Here is a 21,696-nt window from a genome sequence, read left to right as displayed (position 1 = left end):
TTTCCTGTAGCATATCAGTCTGATCCTGACTTAACAGTGCAGTCCAGCCCCGAAATACCAGGCAATCCCTCTCTGAACAAGAGAAATAGCAAAACCCCAGACGTACGTTTCGGCCTATTGTGGGCCTCGTCAGTGAGGTGCAGCCATATCCCTCTAGGCACACTGAGCAACGGGTCCACGTCTGGATTACCGCATCACACTTAGGGAGACTTCCCTAAGTGTCATAATTTGCATAAATAAAAAGAGAGAAGCGCTCAACCTGGGAACGAACAATAGCATAATAGCTTGTTCTATGGCTAGTTACCACCCTAGAAGCAGCCTCTTTTTGCTCAATATGTGCCTTTCACAGAGAAGAACTTTCCTGTAGCATATCAGTCTGATCCTGACTTAACAGTGCAGTCCAGCCCCGAAATACCAGGCAATCCCTCTCTGAACAAGAGAAATAGCAAAACCCCAGACGTACGTTTCGGCCTATTGTGGGCCTCGTCAGTGAGGTGCAGCCATATCCCTCTAGGCACACTGAGCAACGGGTCCACGTCTGGATTACCGCATCACACTTAGGGAGACTTCCCTAAGTGTCATAATTTGCATAAATAAAAAGAGAGAAGCGCTCAACCTGGGAACGAACAATAGCATAATAGCTTGTTCTATGGCTAGTTACCACCCTAGAAGCAGCCTCTTTTTGCTCAATATGTGCCTTTCACAGAGAAGAACTTTCCTGTAGCATATCAGTCTGATCCTGACTTAACAGTGCAGTCCAGCCCCGAAATACCAGGCAATCCCTCTCTGAACAAGAGAAATAGCAAAACCCCAGACGTACGTTTCGGCCTATTGTGGGCCTCATCAGTGAGGTGCAGCCATATCCCTCTAGGCACACTGAGCAACGGGTCCACGTCTGGATTACCGCATCACACTTAGGGAGACTTCCCTAAGTGTCATAATTTGCATAAATAAAAAGAGAGAAGCGCTCAACCTGGGAACGAACAATAGCATAATAGCTTGTTCTATGGCTAGTTACCACCCTAGAAGCAGCCTCTTTTTGCTCAATATGTGCCTTTCACAGAGAAGAACTTTCCTGTAGCATATCAGTCTGATCCTGACTTAACAGTGCAGTCCAGCCCCGAAATACCAGGCAATCCCTCTCTGAACAAGAGAAATAGCAAAACCCCAGACGTACGTTTCGGCCTATTGTGGGCCTCGTCAGTGAGGTGCAGCCATATCCCTCTAGGCACACTGAGCAACGGGTCCACGTCTGGATTACCGCATCACACTTAGGGAGACTTCCCTAAGTGTCATAATTTGCATAAATAAAAAGAGAGAAGCGCTCAACCTGGGAACGAACAATAGCATAATAGCTTGTTCTATGGCTAGTTACCACCCTAGAAGCAGCCTCTTTTTGCTCAATATGTGCCTTTCACAGAGAAGAACTTTCCTGTAGCATATCAGTCTGATCCTGACTTAACAGTGCAGTCCAGCCTCGAAATACCAGGCAGGTTGAGCGCTTCTCTCTTTTTATTTATGCAAATTATGACATTTTGGGAAGTCTCCCTAAGTGTGATGCGGGAATCCAGACGTGGACCCGTTGCTCAGTGTGCCTAGAGGGATATGACTGCACCTCACTGACGAGGCCCACAATAGGCCGAAACGTACGTCTGGGGTTTTGCTGTTTCTCTTGTTCAGAGAGGGATTGCCTGGTATTTCGGGGCTGGACTGTACTGTGAAGTCAGGATCAGACTGATATGCTTCAGGAAAGTTCTTCTCTGTGAAAGGCACATTTTGAGCAAAAAGAGGCTGCTTCTTGGGTGGTAACTAGCCATAGAGCAAGCTATTATGCTATTGTTCATTCCCAGGTTGAGCGCTTCTCTCTTTTTATTTATGCAAATTATGACATTTTGGGAAGTCTCCCTAAGTGTGATACGGGAATCCAGACGTGGACCCGTTGCTCAGTGTGCCTAGAGGGATATGGCTGCACCTCACTGACGAGGCCCACAATAGGCCGAAACGTACGTCTGGGGTTTTGCTGTTTCTCTTGTTCAGAGAGGGATTGCCTGGTATTTTGGGGCTGGACTGTACTGTGAAGTCAGGATCAGACTGATATGCTTCAGGAAAGTTCTTCTCTGTGAAAGGCACATTTTGAGCAAAAAGAGGCTGCTTCTTGGGTGGTAACTAGCCATAGAGCAAGCTATTATGCTATTGTTCATTCCCAGGTTGAGCGCTTCTCTCTTTTTATTTATGCAAATTATGACATTTTGGGAAGTCTCCCTAAGTGTGATGCGGGAATCCAGACGTGGACCCGTTGCTCAGTGTGCCTAGAGGGATATGGCTGCACCTCACTGACGAGGCCCACAATAGGCCGAAACGTACGTCTGGGGTTTTGCTGTTTCTCTTGTTCAGAGAGGGATTGCCTGGTATTTCGGGGCTGGACTGTACTGTGAAGTCAGGATCAGACTGATATGCTTCAGGAAAGTTCTTCTCTGTGAAAGGCACATTTTGAGCAAAAAGAGGCTGCTTCTTGGGTGGTAACTAGCCATAGAGCAAGCTATTATGCTATTGTTCATTCCCAGGTTGAGCGCTTCTCTCTTTTTATTTATGCAAATTATGACATTTTGGGAAGTCTCCCTAAGTGTGATGCGGGAATCCAGACGTGGACCCGTTGCTCAGTGTGCCTAGAGGGATATGGCTGCACCTCACTGACGAGGCCCACAATAGGCCGAAACGTACGTCTGGGGTTTTGCTGTTTCTCTTGTTCAGAGAGGGATTGCCTGGTATTTCGGGGCTGGACTGTACTGTGAAGTCAGGATCAGACTGATATGCTTCAGGAAAGTTCTTCTCTGTGAAAGGCACATTTTGAGCAAAAAGAGGCTGCTTCTTGGGTGGTAACTAGCCATAGAGCAAGCTATTATGCTATTGTTCATTCCCAGGTTGAGCGCTTCTCTCTTTTTATTTATGCAAATTATGACATTTTGGGAAGTCTCCCTAAGTGTGATGCGGGAATCCAGACGTGGACCCGTTGCTCAGTGTGCCTAGAGGGATATGGCTGCACCTCACTGACGAGGCCCACAATAGGCCGAAACGTAAGTCTGGGGTTTTGCTGTTTCTCTTGTTCAGAGAGGGATTGCCTGGTATTTCGGGGCTGGACTGTACTGTGAAGTCAGGATCAGACTGATATGCTTCAGGAAAGTTCTTCTCTGTGAAAGGCACATTTTGAGCAAAAAGAGGCTGCTTCTTGGGTGGTAACTAGCCATAGAGCAAGCTATTATGCTATTGTTCATTCCCAGGTTGAGCGCTTCTCTCTTTTTATTTATGCAAATTATGACATTTTGGGAAGTCTCCCTAAGTGTGATGCGGGAATCCAGACGTGGACCCGTTGCTCAGTGTGCCTAGAGGGATATGGCTGCACCTCACTGACGAGGCCCACAATAGGCCGAAACGTACGTCTGGGGTTTTGCTGTTTCTCTTGTTCAGAGAGGGATTGCCTGGTATTTCGGGGCTGGACTGTACTGTGAAGTCAGGATCAGACTGATATGCTTCAGGAAAGTTCTTCTCTGTGAAAGGCACATTTTGAGCAAAAAGAGGCTGCTTCTTGGGTGGTAACTAGCCATAGAGCAAGCTATTATGCTATTGTTCATTCCCAGGTTGAGCGCTTCTCTCTTTTTATTTATGCAAATTATGACATTTTGGGAAGTCTCCCTAAGTGTGATGCGGGAATCCAGACGTGGACCCGTTGCTCAGTGTGCCTAGAGGGATATAGCTGCACCTCACTGACGAGGCCCACAATAGGCCGAAACGTACGTCTGGGGTTTTGCTGTTTCTCTTGTTCAGAGAGGGATTGCCTGGTATTTCGGGGCTGGACTGTACTGTGAAGTCAGGATCAGACTGATATGCTTCAGGAAAGTTCTTCTCTGTGAAAGGCACATTTTGAGCAAAAAGAGGCTGCTTCTTGGGTGGTAACTAGCCATAGAGCAAGCTATTATGCTATTGTTCATTCCCAGGTTGAGCGCTTCTCTCTTTTTATTTATGTCTCTTTATCTGGTCTGAAGATAAGCGAGACATGTGGAACCTTCCCCTTGGAGGAAGTTCCTTGAACTCTAGAAGATACCCCCGAGAGACTATTTCTAGTGCCCAGGGATCCGGAACATCTCTTGCCCAAGCCTGAGCAAAGAGAGAAAGTCTGCCCCCTACTAGATCCGGTCCCGGATCGGGGGCTACCCTTTCATGCTGTCTTGGTAGCAGCAGCAGGCTTCTTGGCCTGTTTACCCTTGTTCCAGTCTTGCAATGGTTTCCATGCTGGTTTAGGCTGGGAAGCGTTACCCTCTTGTCTAGAGGCTGCAGAGTTAGAAGCCGGTCCGTTCCTGAAATCGTTAAAGGAACGAAAATTAGACTTGTTCTTAGCCTTGAAAGGCCTATCCTGTGGGAGGGCATGGCCCTTTCCCCCAGTGATGTCAGAAATAATCTCCTTCAATTCTGGCCCGAAAAGGGTCTTACCCTTGAAGGGAATATTAAGTAATTTTGTTTTGGACGACACATCCGCCGACCAAGATTTTAGCCAAAGCGCCCTGCGCGCCACTATTGCAAAACCTGAGTTTTTCGCCGCTAATTTTGCTAATTGAAAAGCGGCATCCAAAATAAAGGAATTAGCCAACTTTAGTGCGTGAATTCTGTCCATGACTTCATCATATGGAGTCTCCTTTTGGAGCGAACTTTCTAGTTCCTCGAACCAAAAAGACGCCGCCGTGGTGACAGGAATAATGCACGAAATTGGTTGAAGAAGGAAACCTTGCTGAACAAAAATCTTTTTAAGCAATCCTTCCAATTTTTTATCCATAGGATCTTTGAAAGCGCAATTGTCCTCTATAGGAATAGTTGTGTGCTTTGCTAACGTTGAAACTGCCCCCTCTACCTTAGGGACCGTTTGCCATGCGTCCCTTCTGGGGTCGACAATGGGGAACATTTTCTTAAATATAGGAGGTGGAACAAAAGGTACACCTGGCTTCTCCCACTCCTTATTCACTATGTCCACTACCCTCTTGGGTATCGGAAAAGCATCAGTGTGCACTGGGACCTCTAAGAATTTGTCCATTTTGCACAACTTCTCTGGAATTATCAAAGAATCACAATCATCAAGAGTAGCTAGCACCTCCTTAAGCAGGGCGCGGAGATGTTCTAGCTTAAATTTAAATGCCACGATATCAGGTTCTGCCTGCTGAGAAATTTTTCCTGAATCAGAAATTTCTCCCTCAGACAGACCCTCCCTCACTGCCAATTCAGATTGATGTGAGGGTATAACAGATAAATTATCGTCAGCGCCTACTTGCTCATCCTCTGTATTTAAAACTGAGCAATCACGGTCTCTGGGAAATGCTGGCAGTTTGGATAAAAGAGCTGCTATAGAATTATCCATTACTGCTGTTAATTGCTGCATAGTGACAAGCATTGGCGCGCTAGATGTACTAGGTATCGCCTGCGCGGGCAAAACTGGTGTTGACACAGAAGGAGAGGATGATGAACTATCCCCACTACCTTCATTAGAAGAATCATCTTGGGCAACCTTATTAAATGTGACAGTACTGTCCTTACTTTGTTTGGACGCCATGGCACAATTTGCACATACATTTAAAGGGGGAACCGCCTTGGCCTCCATACACACAGAACATATGCTATCTGAAGGTACAGACATGTTAGACATATTTAGGCAGGCTAATAATGTAATAAAAACAATTTTAAACAAAACCGTTACTGTCTCTTTAAATAATAAAAAGAGCACACTTTATTTCTGAATGTTCAAAAAACTATTAAAGAAATATCCGATCTTTCTGAAATTTACACCCCAGTGTCTTAATGCTTTGAAAGTATTGCACACCAAATTTCGAGTCTCTAACCCCTTAAATGAGCAAACCGGAGCTAATAGTTCAATTTACCGGTTTTAAACACACTACAGTCCCTGCCACAGACTTTGCTGCGGCTTTTACCTTCCTTAGGGGTGATTCACCACAGAATAAAGCCTCCCTGAGTCCTTTTCTCAGTCACAGGACCCTCTCACATGAAGCTGCATGCACTGCCTCTGGAAGTAACTGCGCAACTGAGGCGCGAAAATGAGGCCTCCTCCCTCTGCATACCAGAGTGAAGGGGCCTTTCTGACTAGATTTAGGTGTCTAAACAACTGCCAGGCGCAAATAAACGTTCCCAAAAGTGTTTCAAAGTTTACAAAACACTCCAAATGTCATATAGTATGATAAAAAAACTAATCGATTTGGCCCACAATAGTGTCAACCAGCATAGAGCCCAATTTATAAGCCTTAATTCTGTTACTGAGTCTAAGAAAATGGCTTACCGGTCCCATAAGGGAAAAATGACAGTCTTCTAGCATTACTGGGTCTTGTTAGAAAAGAGACTGGTCATACCTGAAGCAGATAAGTCTGCAAACTGTTCCGCCCAACTGATGTTCTCTGGTTTCAACAGTCCTGCGTGGGAACAGCAATGGATTTTAGTTACTGGTGCTAAAATCATACTCCTCTTAACAGAAATCTTCATCACTTTCTGTTGTAGAGTAAATAGTACAAACCGGCACTATTTTAAAATAACAAACTCTTGATAGAAGAAATAAAACTACAACTAACACCACAAACTCTTTACCATCCCCGTGGAGATGCTACTTGTTCAGAGCGGCAAAGAGAATGACTGGGGGCGGAGCCAGAGGGGGGGCTATATGGACAGCTTTGCTGTGTGCTCTCTTTGCCATTTCCTGTAGGGGAAGAGAATATCCCACAAGTAAGGATGAAGCCGTGGACCGGACACACCAATGTAGGAGAAATAACTTAAAGGGACATTAAACACTAAGGGCCAGATTACAAGTAGCGCACTACTTAGTGCTTTCGCTCACGTGCAAACACCACTTGAACATTTTTAACGAGCGCGGGTTAGCAAGCGTATTACAAGTTAAAAGTCAACGTGTGCTAACTTCAGGACTTCGAATATTGCGACCGCGGTAAATTATTCTCCCCATAGACTTTAATGGAAAACGCAAAAAATAACACTTATTGCTTGCATGCCCCCTGGACAGGATTTAGGCCTACAGTACTAACCAGCAGGTAGTTATGAATATTTTTACATTCCAATATTCTTCACATAGAAGAAAATTATCTATTTATTTTGAAATATATATTTCTGTGTATATATCTAACGTATTTTTTTGTAAAATATATATCTATGCCTATATATCTATATGAATATACACAGGTAGAAACCCTTTATCCAAACTGCTTGGGATTGGAAAAGGTTTGGATTTCAGAATATTTTCATCTGTAAAATGGGACAGTTTGGAGAGTAGATGGGACCGAGTGTAAACAACATCTTATGTCATTTAGGCAAAATGTATTTCATTATACAGCTTTACATGCTACCTAACTGTACTTTTATATAAATTGTAATACTTTTGTATATATAGTATTCTCAGAAAGTTAGTGCAGTACTGTAATCAAAAAGGTAATATTTGTTGTTTTAAATAAATATAGACTATTGTTTAAATTTTAGAACACAAAAATCAATACACAACCAGAGAAGATTGTAACTTACAGGCAGGCAAAAATGGTAAATTTTATAGCTTTTTTTTTTATTTTTATAATTAATATTAATTAAAAAGTTTGTATTTCAGAATAAGTTTGGAATTAAGGATTTGTACATATATTTATATATATCTGAATTACTTTGCGCTTGTGCGGTTTTGTTTACTTTCAACTTGAAATACGCGTGCAAGATAACGCAGGCACAATATTTTAATATCGCTTGCTAATGTTAGAGAGCGACTTGTTATCCTAAATACCTTATATAAGCATAGTATTGAGATCATTCCCGCCTCCCTCTAGTCATAGATGCTGCCATGTTGAAATCTGTTATTTACTACATTCCAATGCTGACCTGTTTGCACATGTGCAGCAACTCTCACCTGCAGTCTTACCTAGGTTCCAAAATGGCAGCACCCATAATTAGAGGGAAGTGAATGAAATGTATTTAGTGTCCATTTAAAAGTCAAGGTTGAGGAAATAAATAAATTGCAGCAAACAATTAACTACAATTTTTATTGAAATCCCACACAAAACAGTTGCTAATTGGCTGATTTGCCGGTATCCTTTTGTGTGTACAGCACCAGGTGTAATATTGTTTTGCATTTTTAAGCTAGAGAACCTGCTGATAGATGGTGCCTGCAATAGCAAAGTACAGCATTTTTTTTCTTTTAACTTTTCTTTCCTTTTAAAGGAACATTAAACAAAATCCCCATGAAATGTTTAATCATGAATGGTAAAAAATGCAATGAACATGTTTATGTTTTTAAAACAATAAAAGGGACTAAAAAAAATTAAGACTTTTTACAACCAATCCAAGAGAGGTCTTCTGCCCATTTCCCAACAGCAGTGACTTTTAATTTGTCTGGGTTAAACCTCCAGTATTGGTCGCCTTTAAAAAAGTAGATAGAACCATTTGGATGAGTTAAAACTCCATTGGTGTTTGGTGGGATTCCTTTCCAGTCCTTTAGGCTGCGTGGATAGTAAGGCTCTACTGTCAAATATTCTTCATTAACTGCATAGTATTTGTTCCCTTTGAAAAGAACTAGGTGTCCTAGTGGTTGGAAATATAGAGCTGTATCTGGGTGACGAGGAAGACCATCTACACTGCACTTCTTTGGAAACCCTTTATCCAGTTTAGGCCCTTTGTACCTCCAGCATCGACCACCTGCAAGAAACAAAGACAAGTATTACAGTGATTCACAGTAGAATAGCACACAGTAGAATAGCACAATAATTAAATGCATTATAGACAATGCAAAAGCACTTAGTTTGAATTTCACATGAGTAGTTTTTTAGTAGTTTTTAGTTTTTTCTGACAAATGTCAATGTTAGTTACATTTTCCTTTCCAATGCATCATGTGACAGCCATCAGCAAATCACAAAATTCATATACGTATATATTCTGAGAATCTTGCAGATGCTTAGTAGGAGCTGGTACCTCAAAGTGTGCATTTAAAAAGCTTGTTCACAGTTAGATAAATTATGTGAATCGGAAAGTTGATAAAAATTGTGTGCCCTATCTGACTCATGAATTTAATTCTGACTTTACTGTTCCCTTAAAATGAAAAGTGCAAAATATGTAATATGTGGCCAACAATTAAATTGTACAGAAAAGTCTTAATAAAATACAACTGTAACATATTCAATTATGCATCCAATTAAAGTGTATGAAAACATGATTATATTATTATAATTTATTTGTATAGCACCCGCAAAATTATGTAGCGCTGATATGTAACCTTTTTGTTATACATGAATGGCAACTGGTACCTTTGCGTTTAATGCTAGAGAAATGAATTTAACAGTACCAAATGGCTTCTTTTAGATTATTTTATTATTTAGAATATCAAAGAAAATGTTCTAACAGCTTAGCAGATACTTCTTTGAAAGTTTTTTTAACCCCTTGAGTATCACACTATATATGTAAGTTATTATAGATGGTGTTAAATTAATATGTTCTGTACAGTTATAAACAATCATATTAAAATTAAAAACCACAGCAAATATTTGCTGAGCCTATTGAGGGCTACAATACAAGAGGTGTACTAACGCGAGCGATATCATCTTTCTCTGTGCAACGGAAAGAGCGCTCGTATTACAAGTTGAAAGTAAACGTGATACCGAGAGCATAATCGCATTTTACGGTCATCGGATTAGCGTGACTGAAAACCTCGCATATAGAGGCCTACTTATCAAGTCGTCAACTGTGCTGCATTCGCTGGCACCAATACGCTCGCCTGACATCGCCTAACTTTGCTGCTGCGGACCTGAATACGTTCTCCATTTTTAACAAAAAAGCTGTCAAAAAGCTGCGCACCAAGTACAGGGCGATGAGCAGCGGGCTGTTGTTAACAAACAGTCATCGATCTGGCTGCTCTTCGTCTTTTTCACAGCTTTATTTGTATACTGTCACTAAACACCCACACTATACTAAACTGTTTAACCCCTATCCCGCCACTCCTGGACCCCGCCGCAACTAAATAAAGTTATTAACCCCTAAACCGCCATTCCCGGAGCCCACCGCCACTCTAATAAACTTATTAACCCCTATTTCTCCGCTCCCTGAACCCACTGCCACCTACATTATACTTATTAACCCCTAATCTGCCACCTACATAAAGTTATTAACCCCTATTCTGTCGCTCCCGGGGCCCACCGCAACTAAATAAATGTATTAACCCCTAAACCGCCAGCCCCCACATCGCCATAAACTAAATTAACCTATTAACCCCTAAACCTAACAACCCACTAACTTTATATTAAATATTATGTGAAATAAATGTGATAACAAAAATCATAAAAGGAAAACCAAATAAAGTTCTGAATAAAGGATATGTCTGTGTCCTCTGGATGAGTTTTTCAGCTTGTTAGCATTCCTCAGTGAGATCCCATAAAAAAGGAAACAGAAAATTGCAACATAGTGTGAATCTGTAATGGCACTTTGAGGAAGTAGTTGTTTTGTAACAAATGACTACTCACATTTGTTGGAGCTTTCCACTAAGCTCAAGGATATGCGCACTCCCACTTTATACTGATGGGAAAACAGTACACTAGGCAAAACTTGGATACAAATTTATTTTAAAATATATAAAAGCGTCACATATGCCTTGATAACACCACAATGTAAGGGTACAAAAGCAGATATGCTGTAATAAATGCTTCAAATCGCCAAACTTGCAAAGAGGTAAATGGATCAGCAGGAGTGTGACCGCCGAAACCAAAACCTCTTTAGTAGCAAGACAGTAGCGCTAAGCCCCCAGGTGTCCTGGCTAGTGTAGAGACGTGATAAAACTCAATATAGAACAGTTCAGTTCCGACGTACGTTTCGCAGGTATGCTTTGTCAAGGAATGTTTGTGCGCATGTCCAAGAGTCCTTTTAAACAATCCATTGATGAGTTTCTGCCAGGTTTGTAGTTCCATCCTCCATTTTGGAAGTTGGCATTTAGGTAATTTGTCATTAAACAACTAGTATGTTTTTCAGCTTCTTTCAGTTTTATACATTTTGTTGATATATGCATAGATGTTAAGATGGATAACCAGAATTGGTAAATTATGCATTATAATGTTATAGCATTATACATATATGCAAAACTTCAAAAAACATAATCACATATATGCAAAACTTCAAAAAACATAATCACATTGTGCCTGCAATTGGTGTCTATACTGATGGTATATGTAGGTATTTGTTGTGTTTTTTTTTGTTTTTTTTATTAACCCCTTATTGTGAAGGTATTAGTTATATCTTTTTTAGTTTAAGTGATGTTACTGACTATATGTCCTATGGACCATAATTAAACTACTAGCCTTATTATAAACCTAGTTGTATCGTAATGTTTTCAAAAATAGATTTTATTTGTTAGCATGTGGCATGTTTAAAAACATATATTGTACTTGTATGTGTTTGCGCTGAAAAATTATGATAGGATGTTGAGGTTACTGTTTCTAACTATGTGTTTAATTTTACATTTGGGGTTCCATATATTGAAAATATTAACTCATCCCAATCCTATAATAAATTTAAACTTACATTTAAAATGACATTAAACTATGTTAAACTATTAATTAACCTATTCTAACTATTATAATAAAATTACATTAAACTATATTAAAACAAAAAATAACAAATAATAAATTACACAAAATAAAAAAGAAATTATCAAAGGTTTAAACTAATTACACCTAAAGGCCCTATGAAAATAAAAAAGCCCCCCCAAAATAAACCCCCCCTAGCCTACAATAAACTACAAATAGCTCTTAAAAGGGCCTTTTGCAGGGCATTGCCCCAAAGTAATCAGCTCTTTTACCTGTAAATAAAAAATACAAATACCCCCCCCAACAGTAAAACCCACCCACACAACCAATCCCCCAAATAAAAAGCTAATCTAAAAAAAACTAAGCTCCCCATTGCCCTGAAAAGGGCATTTGGATGGGCATTGCCCTTAAAAGGGCATTTAGCTCTATTGCAACCCAAGTCCTAATCTAAAACTAAAACCCACCCAATAAACCCTTATAAAATCTGAACACAAACCCCAGAAGATTTACTTACAGTTTTGAAGATCCGACATCCATCCTCCAAGAAGCCGGGAGAGGTCCTCAACGAAGCGGCCGAAGTCTTCATCCAAGCCCGCAGAAGTCTTCATCCAGACGGCATCTTCTATCTTCATCCATCCGGAGCAGAGCGGCTCCATCTTCAAGACATCTGACGCGGAGCATCCTCTTCTTTCCGACAACTACCGACGAATGAAGGTTCCTTTAAATGACGTCATCCAAGATAGAGGATTTTTTCAACCTTAATTCCGATTGGCTGATAGAATTCTATCAGCCAATCGGAATTAAGGTTGAAAAAATCCTATTGGCTGTTGAAATCAGCCAATAGGATTGAGCTTTCATCCTATTGGCTGTTGAAATCAGCCAATAGGATTGAGCTTTCATCCTATTGGCTGTTCCAATCAGCCAATAGAATGTGAGCTCAATCCTATTGGCTGATTGCAACAGCCAATAGGATGAAAGCTCAATCCTATTGGCTGATTGCAACAGCCAATAGGAATTTTTCAACCTTAATTCTGATTGGCTGATAGAATTCTATCAGCCAATCGGAATCTAAGGGACGCCATTTTGGATGACGTCATTTAAAGGAACCTTCATTCGTCGGTAGTCGTCGGAAGGAAGAGGATGCTCCACGTCGGATGTCTTGAATATGGAGCCGCTCCGCGCTGGATGGATGAAGACTTCTGCGGGCTTGGATGAAGACTTCGGCCGCTTCATTGAGGACTTCTCCCGGCTTCTTGGAGGATGGATGTCGGATCTTCAAAACTGTAAGTAAATCTTCTGGGGTTAGTGTTAGGATTTTTTAAGGGTTTATTGGGTGGGTTTTAGTTTTAGATTAGGACTTGGGCTGCAATAGAGCTAAATGCCCTTTCAAGGGCAATGCCCATCCAAATGCCCTTTTCAGGGCAATGGGGAGCTAAGTTTTTTTAGTTAGCTTTTTATTTGGGGGGTTGGTTGTGTAGGTGGTGGGTTTTACTGTTGGGGGGGTATTTGTATTTTTTTTACAGGTAAAAGAGCTGATCACTTTGGGGCAATGCCCCGGCAAAAGGCCCTTTTAAGGGCTATTTGTAGTTTATTGTAGGCTAGGGTTTTTTTTATTTTGGGGGGGCTTTTTATTTTCATAGGGCCCTTAGATTAGGTGTAATTAGTTTAAAGCTTTGATAATTTCTTTTTTCTCTTTTGTAACTTACCGTGTTTATTTTTTGTAACTTAGTGTTTATTTTTTTGTGTAACTTAGTGTTTGTTATTTTTTGTAACTTAGTTGTTAGTTTTTTGTAACTTTGTTAGGTGTTTAAATATAGTTAATTTAATTTGTAGTTTAATGTAATTTTATTATAATAGTTAGGGTAAATTAAATTAATTAGTTTAATATAGTTTAATATAATTTTAGTATAACAGTTAGAGTAGATACAGTGTAGATATAGTTACACCTTGTTTAACCCATTTGCAAAGCATATTATTCAGTATATGCGATTCATAGATGATCTTATATTTATAGTGGAGGATAAACTTGAATTAAGCACTTTCTTGGAGTATGTGAATACTAATGACTTAAATCTTAGATTCACAGGTGAATTACAACAATATAAAATTTGTTTCTTAGACTTAGAACTCATAGGTGATCCAGAAAGAGGTATAATACTAACTGACACATACCGTAAACCAACAGCCGGAAACACCATACTCCATGCCAAATCCTGTCATCCCCCACATTTAATCAGATCAATTCCTAAAGCTCAATATATCAGAATGAGAAGAAATACCAACTGTAATGAGAAATTTAACACACAATGTACTGATCTTACAAATAGATTAAAGCAGAGAGGATATTCGATGAAAATTCTTAATGAATCGCATGAGAAGATTAAGTATAAAACCCAAAGTGAAGTAATAACATCTAAGAAAAGAGCAGATCAGGATTTCAGCAAGGATAAAATTGTTTTTACTACTGAATATTCCAAACAATTTAATGAAATTTCGGCTATTCTTAAAAAACATCTGCATATATTAAAGGAAGATGAAGCTTTGGGTAACATCTTTGAAACATGCAAATTTGTGTCTAAAAAGCCCCCTACACTGGGAACCAGGTTGGTTCCCAGTATGGTAAATACAACAAAAAGAAATAAACAGGGGAGTAACTGGATAAGAACTAAGGGAACATACAAATGTGGCACTAGACCATGCATCACATGTGAAGTCATAGAAAAAAGTGATACCTTTACTAGCTCAACAACACATGAAAGATATAATATGGAATTCTATGCAAACTGTAAGACAGAATTCGTGGTCTATCTAATAGAATGTTCTCTTTGCTCCCTACAATACATTGGTCAGACGACCAGGGAGCTCCGATCGCGAATTAGGGAACACATTAGGGACACGAAAAATTATAACAAAGATTCGGCGGTAGCAGTTCACTTTAATCAAACACATATGACTCACATAGCACATATTACTGTTAAAGTCATTGACAAGATTCAGTCACCCATCAGAGGGGGGAACAAACAAAAATTGTTGCTTAAACGTGAATTATTTTGGATATATAAACTTAAAACAATAGCACCACAGGGTTTGAATAGAGAATGGGACATGTCTTATTATGTTGAATAATTGATACATTAAATATTCTCATATATATATATATATAAAAAATTCTTTTGCCCTTCTATTTAAGTTTTAAGTTTTAACTCACAAGAATTACAACCAGGTCCATTGCTTTACAGTGTATATAGAAATTTATTTTTTCTGAATTATTTTTTCTGAATTATTGAATTTTGGATAGATACTCCATTTATATTCATTATATTTATTATTAAATATTAAAAATTTAAAAATTAAATATCATATACCAAGCCTAACAAGAAATGCATAAACAATGAATTAAGTCAAAAAATATTAATAAGAAAACCTGAGTACATTTTCCCATCCTTTTTATAGTCATTGGATATATTAAATACATATAATAAGCATAGTACTGCTGTAAAAGCTAACTCTGAATCTGCATTTATAAAGACATAATACTGTGTTGGAAGTGTTGGCTAAATATGTGTATTGATATATTTCAAAAAGTATTCTAACCTAAATACATATATATATATACGTTTTTTCAAATGTAACATTCTTTTCTGTGTTCATTGATAGTGCAGGTGAGGGCAAGCAGTTTTAACACTATTTTCCACAGGTGTTTCTATAGCTTTACCATCATTGGGTACTTCCCCTTTAAATAGCTGGGGTTGTACTATCACATCACACTCCTATGATTAAGTGCCGAGCATAGGCACGAAACATGTAAGGAGGGGTTTTTTCTACTGCTACCCTTGTACTTTTTGCCAAATTGGCTTTTTAACATATGTTCAAATAAAGTATTTTATTTTTAATCTATTTTTTCTCTGCTTGTTGCTGCCGTAATTCCTTTGTTCTTTTAGATTAATTAATAGTTTAATATAGTTTAATTTAAATCTAAAGTTAAGTTTAAATTTATTATAAGATAGGGATGAGTTAATATTTAATGTAAGGTTAGCGGGTTGTTAGGTTTATATATCTATCAATAAAAGACAACATAAGCTTTCGCTGCTTTCAGACTCCCATTGATTCCTATGGCATCCGCCGCCTCCAGGGTGGGGGATTGAAAACCAGGTACGCTGGGCCGGAATAGTGGCGAGCGTATCTGGTAGATTTTTGATAACTAGCAAAAGTAGTCAGATACTGCCTAATGTGCATTCGGAACATCTGTAGTGACGTAACCATCGATCTGTATCGGACTGAGACTGGTGCATCGTATGTTACGTCACAAAATTCTACTTTTGCCGGTCTGTAGCCTTTGATAAATAAGGTGAATCAAGCTCTCCACAAATACGCTGCGGAATTCCAGCGTATTTGCGGTCGACGGCTTGATAAATAGGCCCCAAAGGGTAGTGTGTTAAAAAAGTTGCACTAAACACAACATAAATAAATTAAAAATTTCAGTTACACTAATATAAACACTATTTGATAAAATTATTCATATAAATATTACAATAAGTTATAAGGGCTCAAAGGTATATGGTATATGACAAGGTGTTTGGCTGCAAAGGGCTTTATTGTATATACACATTTATATACATGTCTAAACTGAACATATCCTTTAAATGTCTACACGAAAACAGTCTTGAAAAAGGTCTCTGTGAGGACCGAAACGTTGAATGAAAATTTACTTAAGAAGAAATAAAATAAAACAATTATGTTTACAAAGACCTGAGTGTGCCTCTTCTCATTTTGAAGTATATATATATATATATATATATATATATATATATATATATATATATATATATATATATATATATATATATATATATATATATATATTATATAAAAAATTATTCTTTATTTATAAAACGCCAACAGATTCCGCAGCGCTGCCCATGGGTACAAGGATAAAAGTACAATGGAGAAACAATACAATAAAAGACAACATTTACAGATAAATACAGGGGGAATTGAGGGCCCTATTTCCGTGGGAACTTACAATCTAGATGGGTAGGAGGATGGGAAACAGGAGGTGGGGACTGCAAAGGTGAGAATGATATTAGTGAGGAGATAGATGAGGGCAACTGTTAGGTAAGTGAAGTTCATTTGTTAATGAGTTCAGGTGATAAGCTTCCCTGAACAAAAAGGTCTTTAGGGAACGTTTAAAGGAGGAGAGTTTAGAGGAGAGTTTGACAGCTCGGGGGAAGTGCATTCCAGAGGGTTGATGTCGTACGAGAGAAGTCCTGTAGTCTAGCATGAGAGGAGGTAATGGTAGAGGATGCAGAGAGGAAGTAATGGTAGAGGACGCAAGGAGCAGGTCATTGTTGGATCTTTGGGAGTAGGCTGGAGTATATTTGTTGATGAGTGAGAACAGGTAGGGTGGGGCAGCATTGATAAGGGGTTTGTAGGTCAGGGTGAGAATTTTGAATTTAATTCTGCTGTGAATGAGGAGCCAGTGAAGGGACTCACAGAGAGGTGCAGCAGAAATGGAGCGTCGAGAGAGGTGGATTAGCCTGGTTGATGCATTTAGGATGGATTGAAGGGTAGAGAGTCGGGGGAAAGGGAAGCCAGATAGTAAGTTATTACAGTAGTCAAGTCGGGAAATTACCAGGGAGTGTATTAGCTGTTTAGTAGTTTCATCACTCAGAGACTGACGAATTTTGGAGATATTCCGTAGGTGGTTGCGACAGGATGAAGATAGCAATTGGATGTGGGGAATGAAGGACAGATTTGAGTCAAGTGTGACTCCGAGGCAGTGGACTAGGGTGATGGGGAGATAGTGGTGCCACCAGCAGTGATGGAAAAATTAGAAACTGGAATAGAGTTAGAGGGGGGGGGGGGGGGGATTAGAAGTAGTTTGGTCTTGGACATGTTTATTTTTAGGTGGTGAGAGGCCATCCAGGAGGAAATGCCAGATAAGCAGTCGCTGATGTGAGAATTGACAGAAGGAGAGAGTGCAGGCTGGAAAGGTAGATCTGGGTATCATCAGCATAGAGGTGGTAGTTGAAGCCATAGCTGTTAATAAGTTTACTCACTGAAGAAGTGTAACTAGAGAAGAGTAGAGGACCCAGGACAGAGCCTTGAGGTACTCCAGCAGACAGAGGCAATGGAGAGGATGAGCCACCAGCAAAAGAGATGGAGAAGGATCTGTTAGAGAGATAAGAGTGAATCCAGGAGAGGGCAGTGTAACAGAGCCCAAGAGAGCTGAGAGTCCACAGGAGAAGGGGATGGTAAACAGTGTCAAAGGCAGCAGAGCAGCCAAGTAAGATGAGTATAGAGTAGTAGCCTTCGTTTTTAGCAGAAAGGAGTACGTTAGTAACCTTGGTGAGGGCAGTCTCAGTTGAGTGTTGGGGACAGAAGCCAGATTGCAGGGGGTTGAGCAGTGAGTTGGAGGACAGGAAGTGAGTTAGGCGATCGAAAAACTTGTTTTTTTAAGGATTTTTGAAGATAGCGAGATCAGTGATATGGGGCGGTAGTTTGCAGGAGAAATAGGGTCAAGGGAGGGTTTTTTGAGGATGGGGGTGACCTTTACATATTTGAAGAAGGCATGGAATGAGCCGGTAGAAAGGGATAGGTTTAATATGTGGGTAAGAGCCGGAGTGATGGTGGGAGACAAAGAAGGTATTAGATGTGAAGGAATAGGGTCAAGCGGGCAGGTAGTGAGGTGTGAGGAAGACATTAGGGAAGCCACTTCGCTCTCAGTGGTTGGGAGGAGGGTGGCAGAGGGGGTGACTGGGAGCAAAGTTGGGATATTGCAGGCTTGTGTTGGGATGTTTCTTCGGATGGTAAGTGTTTTATTGAAAAAGTAGTCAGCCAGGTCTTGAGCACTGAATGCAGATGAGGGGGGTGGTGCAGGTGGGTAGAGTAGAGAGTTGAAAATGGAGAAGAGTCTTTTAGGGTGGGTTTGAGGTGTGAGTGGATATAAGAAGAGAAGTAGGTTTGCTTAGCTAAGTGAAGGGCAGAGGTGTAAGAGTAAAGGATGAACTTATAGTGCATAAAATCATGTTCAGAGCGGGATTTCCTCCAGGCACATTCAGCAGTGCGGGAGCATTTTTGTAGATGGCTTGTTTGCTGGGAGTGTCAGGGCTTGAGCTGACTATGTGGAGCTTTGTCAAGTTGAGACGGAGCGAGTGTGTCAAGTGCAGAGGAGAGAGTATTGTTATAGTGGGTTATAGCAAGGTCAGGGCAGGATATCGTTGAAGTGTGGGGGAGGCGTATTTGAATAAGGTTGGAGAGTAAGGTTGGAGAGTATAACTGCGAAAACCGAAGTGCATTAGCATAATTTACCTTCCAATGTTCTTCACATAGAATTTTTTTTAATCTTTTATTACTAAATGTATATTTCTATATATATCTGATAATGTTAATGTAAAATAGAAATAAATATAATGTATCTGTATGTGAACATTAGAATGTGAAATATTCAATATTCATAACCGCTGTCGGGTTAGCATGTGAGCAATAAGTCCTAGGTTTTTTCTTATGTGCTCTCCATTAAAGTCTATGGGGAGAATAAGTTAACACGGTCATGATATTTTTTTAGTCCTTTGGCTAGTGCTCATTGGGTTTCACTTGTGCACAGTCATTTTACTTTCAACCGACTCACACAAAAAGATTACTTAGCAAAGTTTACGCTCTAGTGGGAGCGCTAAATACCGCTCCTAATCTAGCCCTGAAAAAGCTAATGTGCCCTGCAAGGTGTTTATTTTGCCAATTTATAGTTTCTTCATTATCTTTATATAGGTGTAAAAGGGGTCTAGATATATTAATAATCTCTGCTTACTGTATTCATGGCTTTAGTTTGTTTTTGTGCATTTTTTATTAAGAGGCTAAACATTCATGTAAAACTTTCTTATAATGTACCTTTTAACAAACATGGAGTGTGCCCTTCACCATGCTCGAAGGGGAGTTTTTTCAAGCAGTTGATTGAAGCAACCGCTCGCCACTTCCACATCCCTTCACACAGCATTTTCAGCAGAAGCATAGTACCCTCCCTATACCAATCCTGCAGTGCTGTGTTGAAGGAGGAGCTGGCCAAGGCTTCTGGACAGTCAGTGAACTTTACCTTCAACTTATGGAGCGCTCCTAGTGGCCATCATGCCTTGCTCTCCCTGACGGAACACTGGTGGCAGCCCAGGGCGTTTTATGAAGATAAGGGTAGTGGTACTGCTAGTAGTGGTGCAGTGACAGGCAGTTCTAACCAGGGCAGGAGAGGTTGGTAGATCAGCAGGTCTACCGATCATCCCTCCTCCATGCTGAGGGTTGGTTAAGCAGCATTTCACTGAAAATATATTGCAAATTCTTAGGAGGATGGTGGCACAGTAGGTAGGAGACCAAGGTGGAAATGAGATTCTTTGTCGCCGATGGAGCACCCAATATGGTCATCCTCCATCAATGCCAAATCCTCAGGGAATTGCTGGCCACTGTGTCCAAGGGGCTCCAGGCATGTGTTGCCCTGGAGGTGTATTTGTTTAGGTTTATGTACTGTCAAGGCCTATCTAATTAGTTCAGTAACTCTGCTGCCTGCTGCAGCTGCCACTCCTGCTCATTTCCTCCATGTTATGTGGTGGTCATCATCTGTCAATGCCAAATGCTCATGGAAATGCTGGCTGCTGTGTCCAAGTGGCTCTAGGCACCTGTTTGTCCTCCTCCTCCCTTGGAGGTGTATTTTTGAGGTTTATGTACTGTCAGGCCAACCTAGTTCAGTAACTGTGCTGCCTGCTGCTGCTGCCACTCCTGCTCCTGCCCTTCCTGCTCTGTGGTGGTCATCTTCCATCAATGCCAATTACTCAGGGAACTGCTGGCAGCTGTGTCCAAGGGGCTATAGATATGTGTTTAATCTCCTCCTTCCCTGGAGGTGTATTTTTGGAGCTTTATTGTCAGGCCTTCCTAGTTCAGTAATTCTGCTGCCTGCTGCTGCTACTGCCCTTCCTGCTCTTTGGTGGTCATCATCAGTGTAAGTAAAAAAATTGTAGTAAACTGTTACCCAGTTGTGTCCAAGTGTCTCTAAGAACATCCTTGTCCTCCTCCCTTGGAGGTGTATTTTTTTAGATCTATGTATGATCAAGCCTGTCTAGTTTATTAATTCTGCTGCATGCTGGTGCAACCTCTCGTGACCCTACACTTCTTTTATTGAGTCTCCAAGCGAACTATTGTAACTACAAACCTGTCATGGGGTAGGTGTGTAAGAAAGTGAGGAATGTGGGTGGCATGAGGGAATTTAAAAAAAATTAAGATCTCACTTTTTTTTTTTTCAATGTACGGAAAGGTTGTTGTAGTAGTGCTTTTAAAATTTAAATTTATTGTTTGAAATAACTTTGTAAAACGTATTCTAGTTCCTGTATGTTTTTGTGTCCCAGTAAGAAATGAATCTTAAGATTATTTGCTTTTCCTAGCAGTGTAATTATGTGTCCAAAATAAATGTTTTGGGGGCTTCCCATAGGCTTTAATGCAATATAACAAATTTTTGTGTTGAATGAAATTCTTATCTCAATATTTGGCCAAACCGAATACGCCAACAAACAAAATTCTGACGTCACGAATCGGTTGAAAATTCCAAACCTAAAATTTCAGAACAACTGAAAATTACACCTATGTATGTCGAGTTCCAACTAAGGAAATGTGGACAAAACTGCACACTGATTATCTCTCCTTAGAGGAATATAATTATTTAAATATAAATATAAGAGACATTGATAGGTAAGAATATATGAATCATCTTTGGCATTTCATATCTCTATTAACAATAGGAACAGTAGTACAATACTAGATATGTCAAGAACAGCGTACAAGCTTTGCCTGTGGACAGTGTTCTTGCTTACTCATATGTATATTAAAGCTACCCTTTTCATTTCCAATTACCTTAGGACCGGCAAAGGACGACTCAGTGCACGGCTTTAAAGGTTGCATTGTCATTGTCATCCTTATATTTGTTTATTATGTCTCCTTATTTACAAAAAAAAAGGAGAGAGGTGAGGCTTTCTTCTCTCTCCCCCAAAAAATCCACCAATGAGCTACACTAGAGACATTTATGTAATATGTAGTTATGGCGCTTATTTCAGTTTTGCTTTTGCAA

General features: G+C 40.0%; 1 protein-coding gene across 1 annotated transcript in view; it reads right to left on the bottom strand.

Moving 5' to 3' along the window:
* Window positions 1-8,056: 8,056 nt before the first annotated feature.
* MMP28 (matrix metallopeptidase 28) overlaps window positions 8,057-21,696 on the bottom strand; it is a 248,459-nt gene continuing 234,819 nt past the window's right edge. The window contains exon 8 of the mRNA XM_053707424.1: window positions 8,057-8,727. Within this exon, the coding sequence (XP_053563399.1) occupies window positions 8,354-8,727 (374 nt within the window). The 3' untranslated portion in view covers window positions 8,057-8,353. The remainder of the gene's footprint in view (window positions 8,728-21,696) is intronic.

This window comes from Bombina bombina, chromosome 3 (assembly GCF_027579735.1).
Source record: "Bombina bombina isolate aBomBom1 chromosome 3, aBomBom1.pri, whole genome shotgun sequence".
Taxonomy (NCBI): Eukaryota; Metazoa; Chordata; class Amphibia; order Anura; family Bombinatoridae; genus Bombina; species Bombina bombina.
This window is presented reverse-complemented; position numbering and strand designations above follow the sequence as displayed.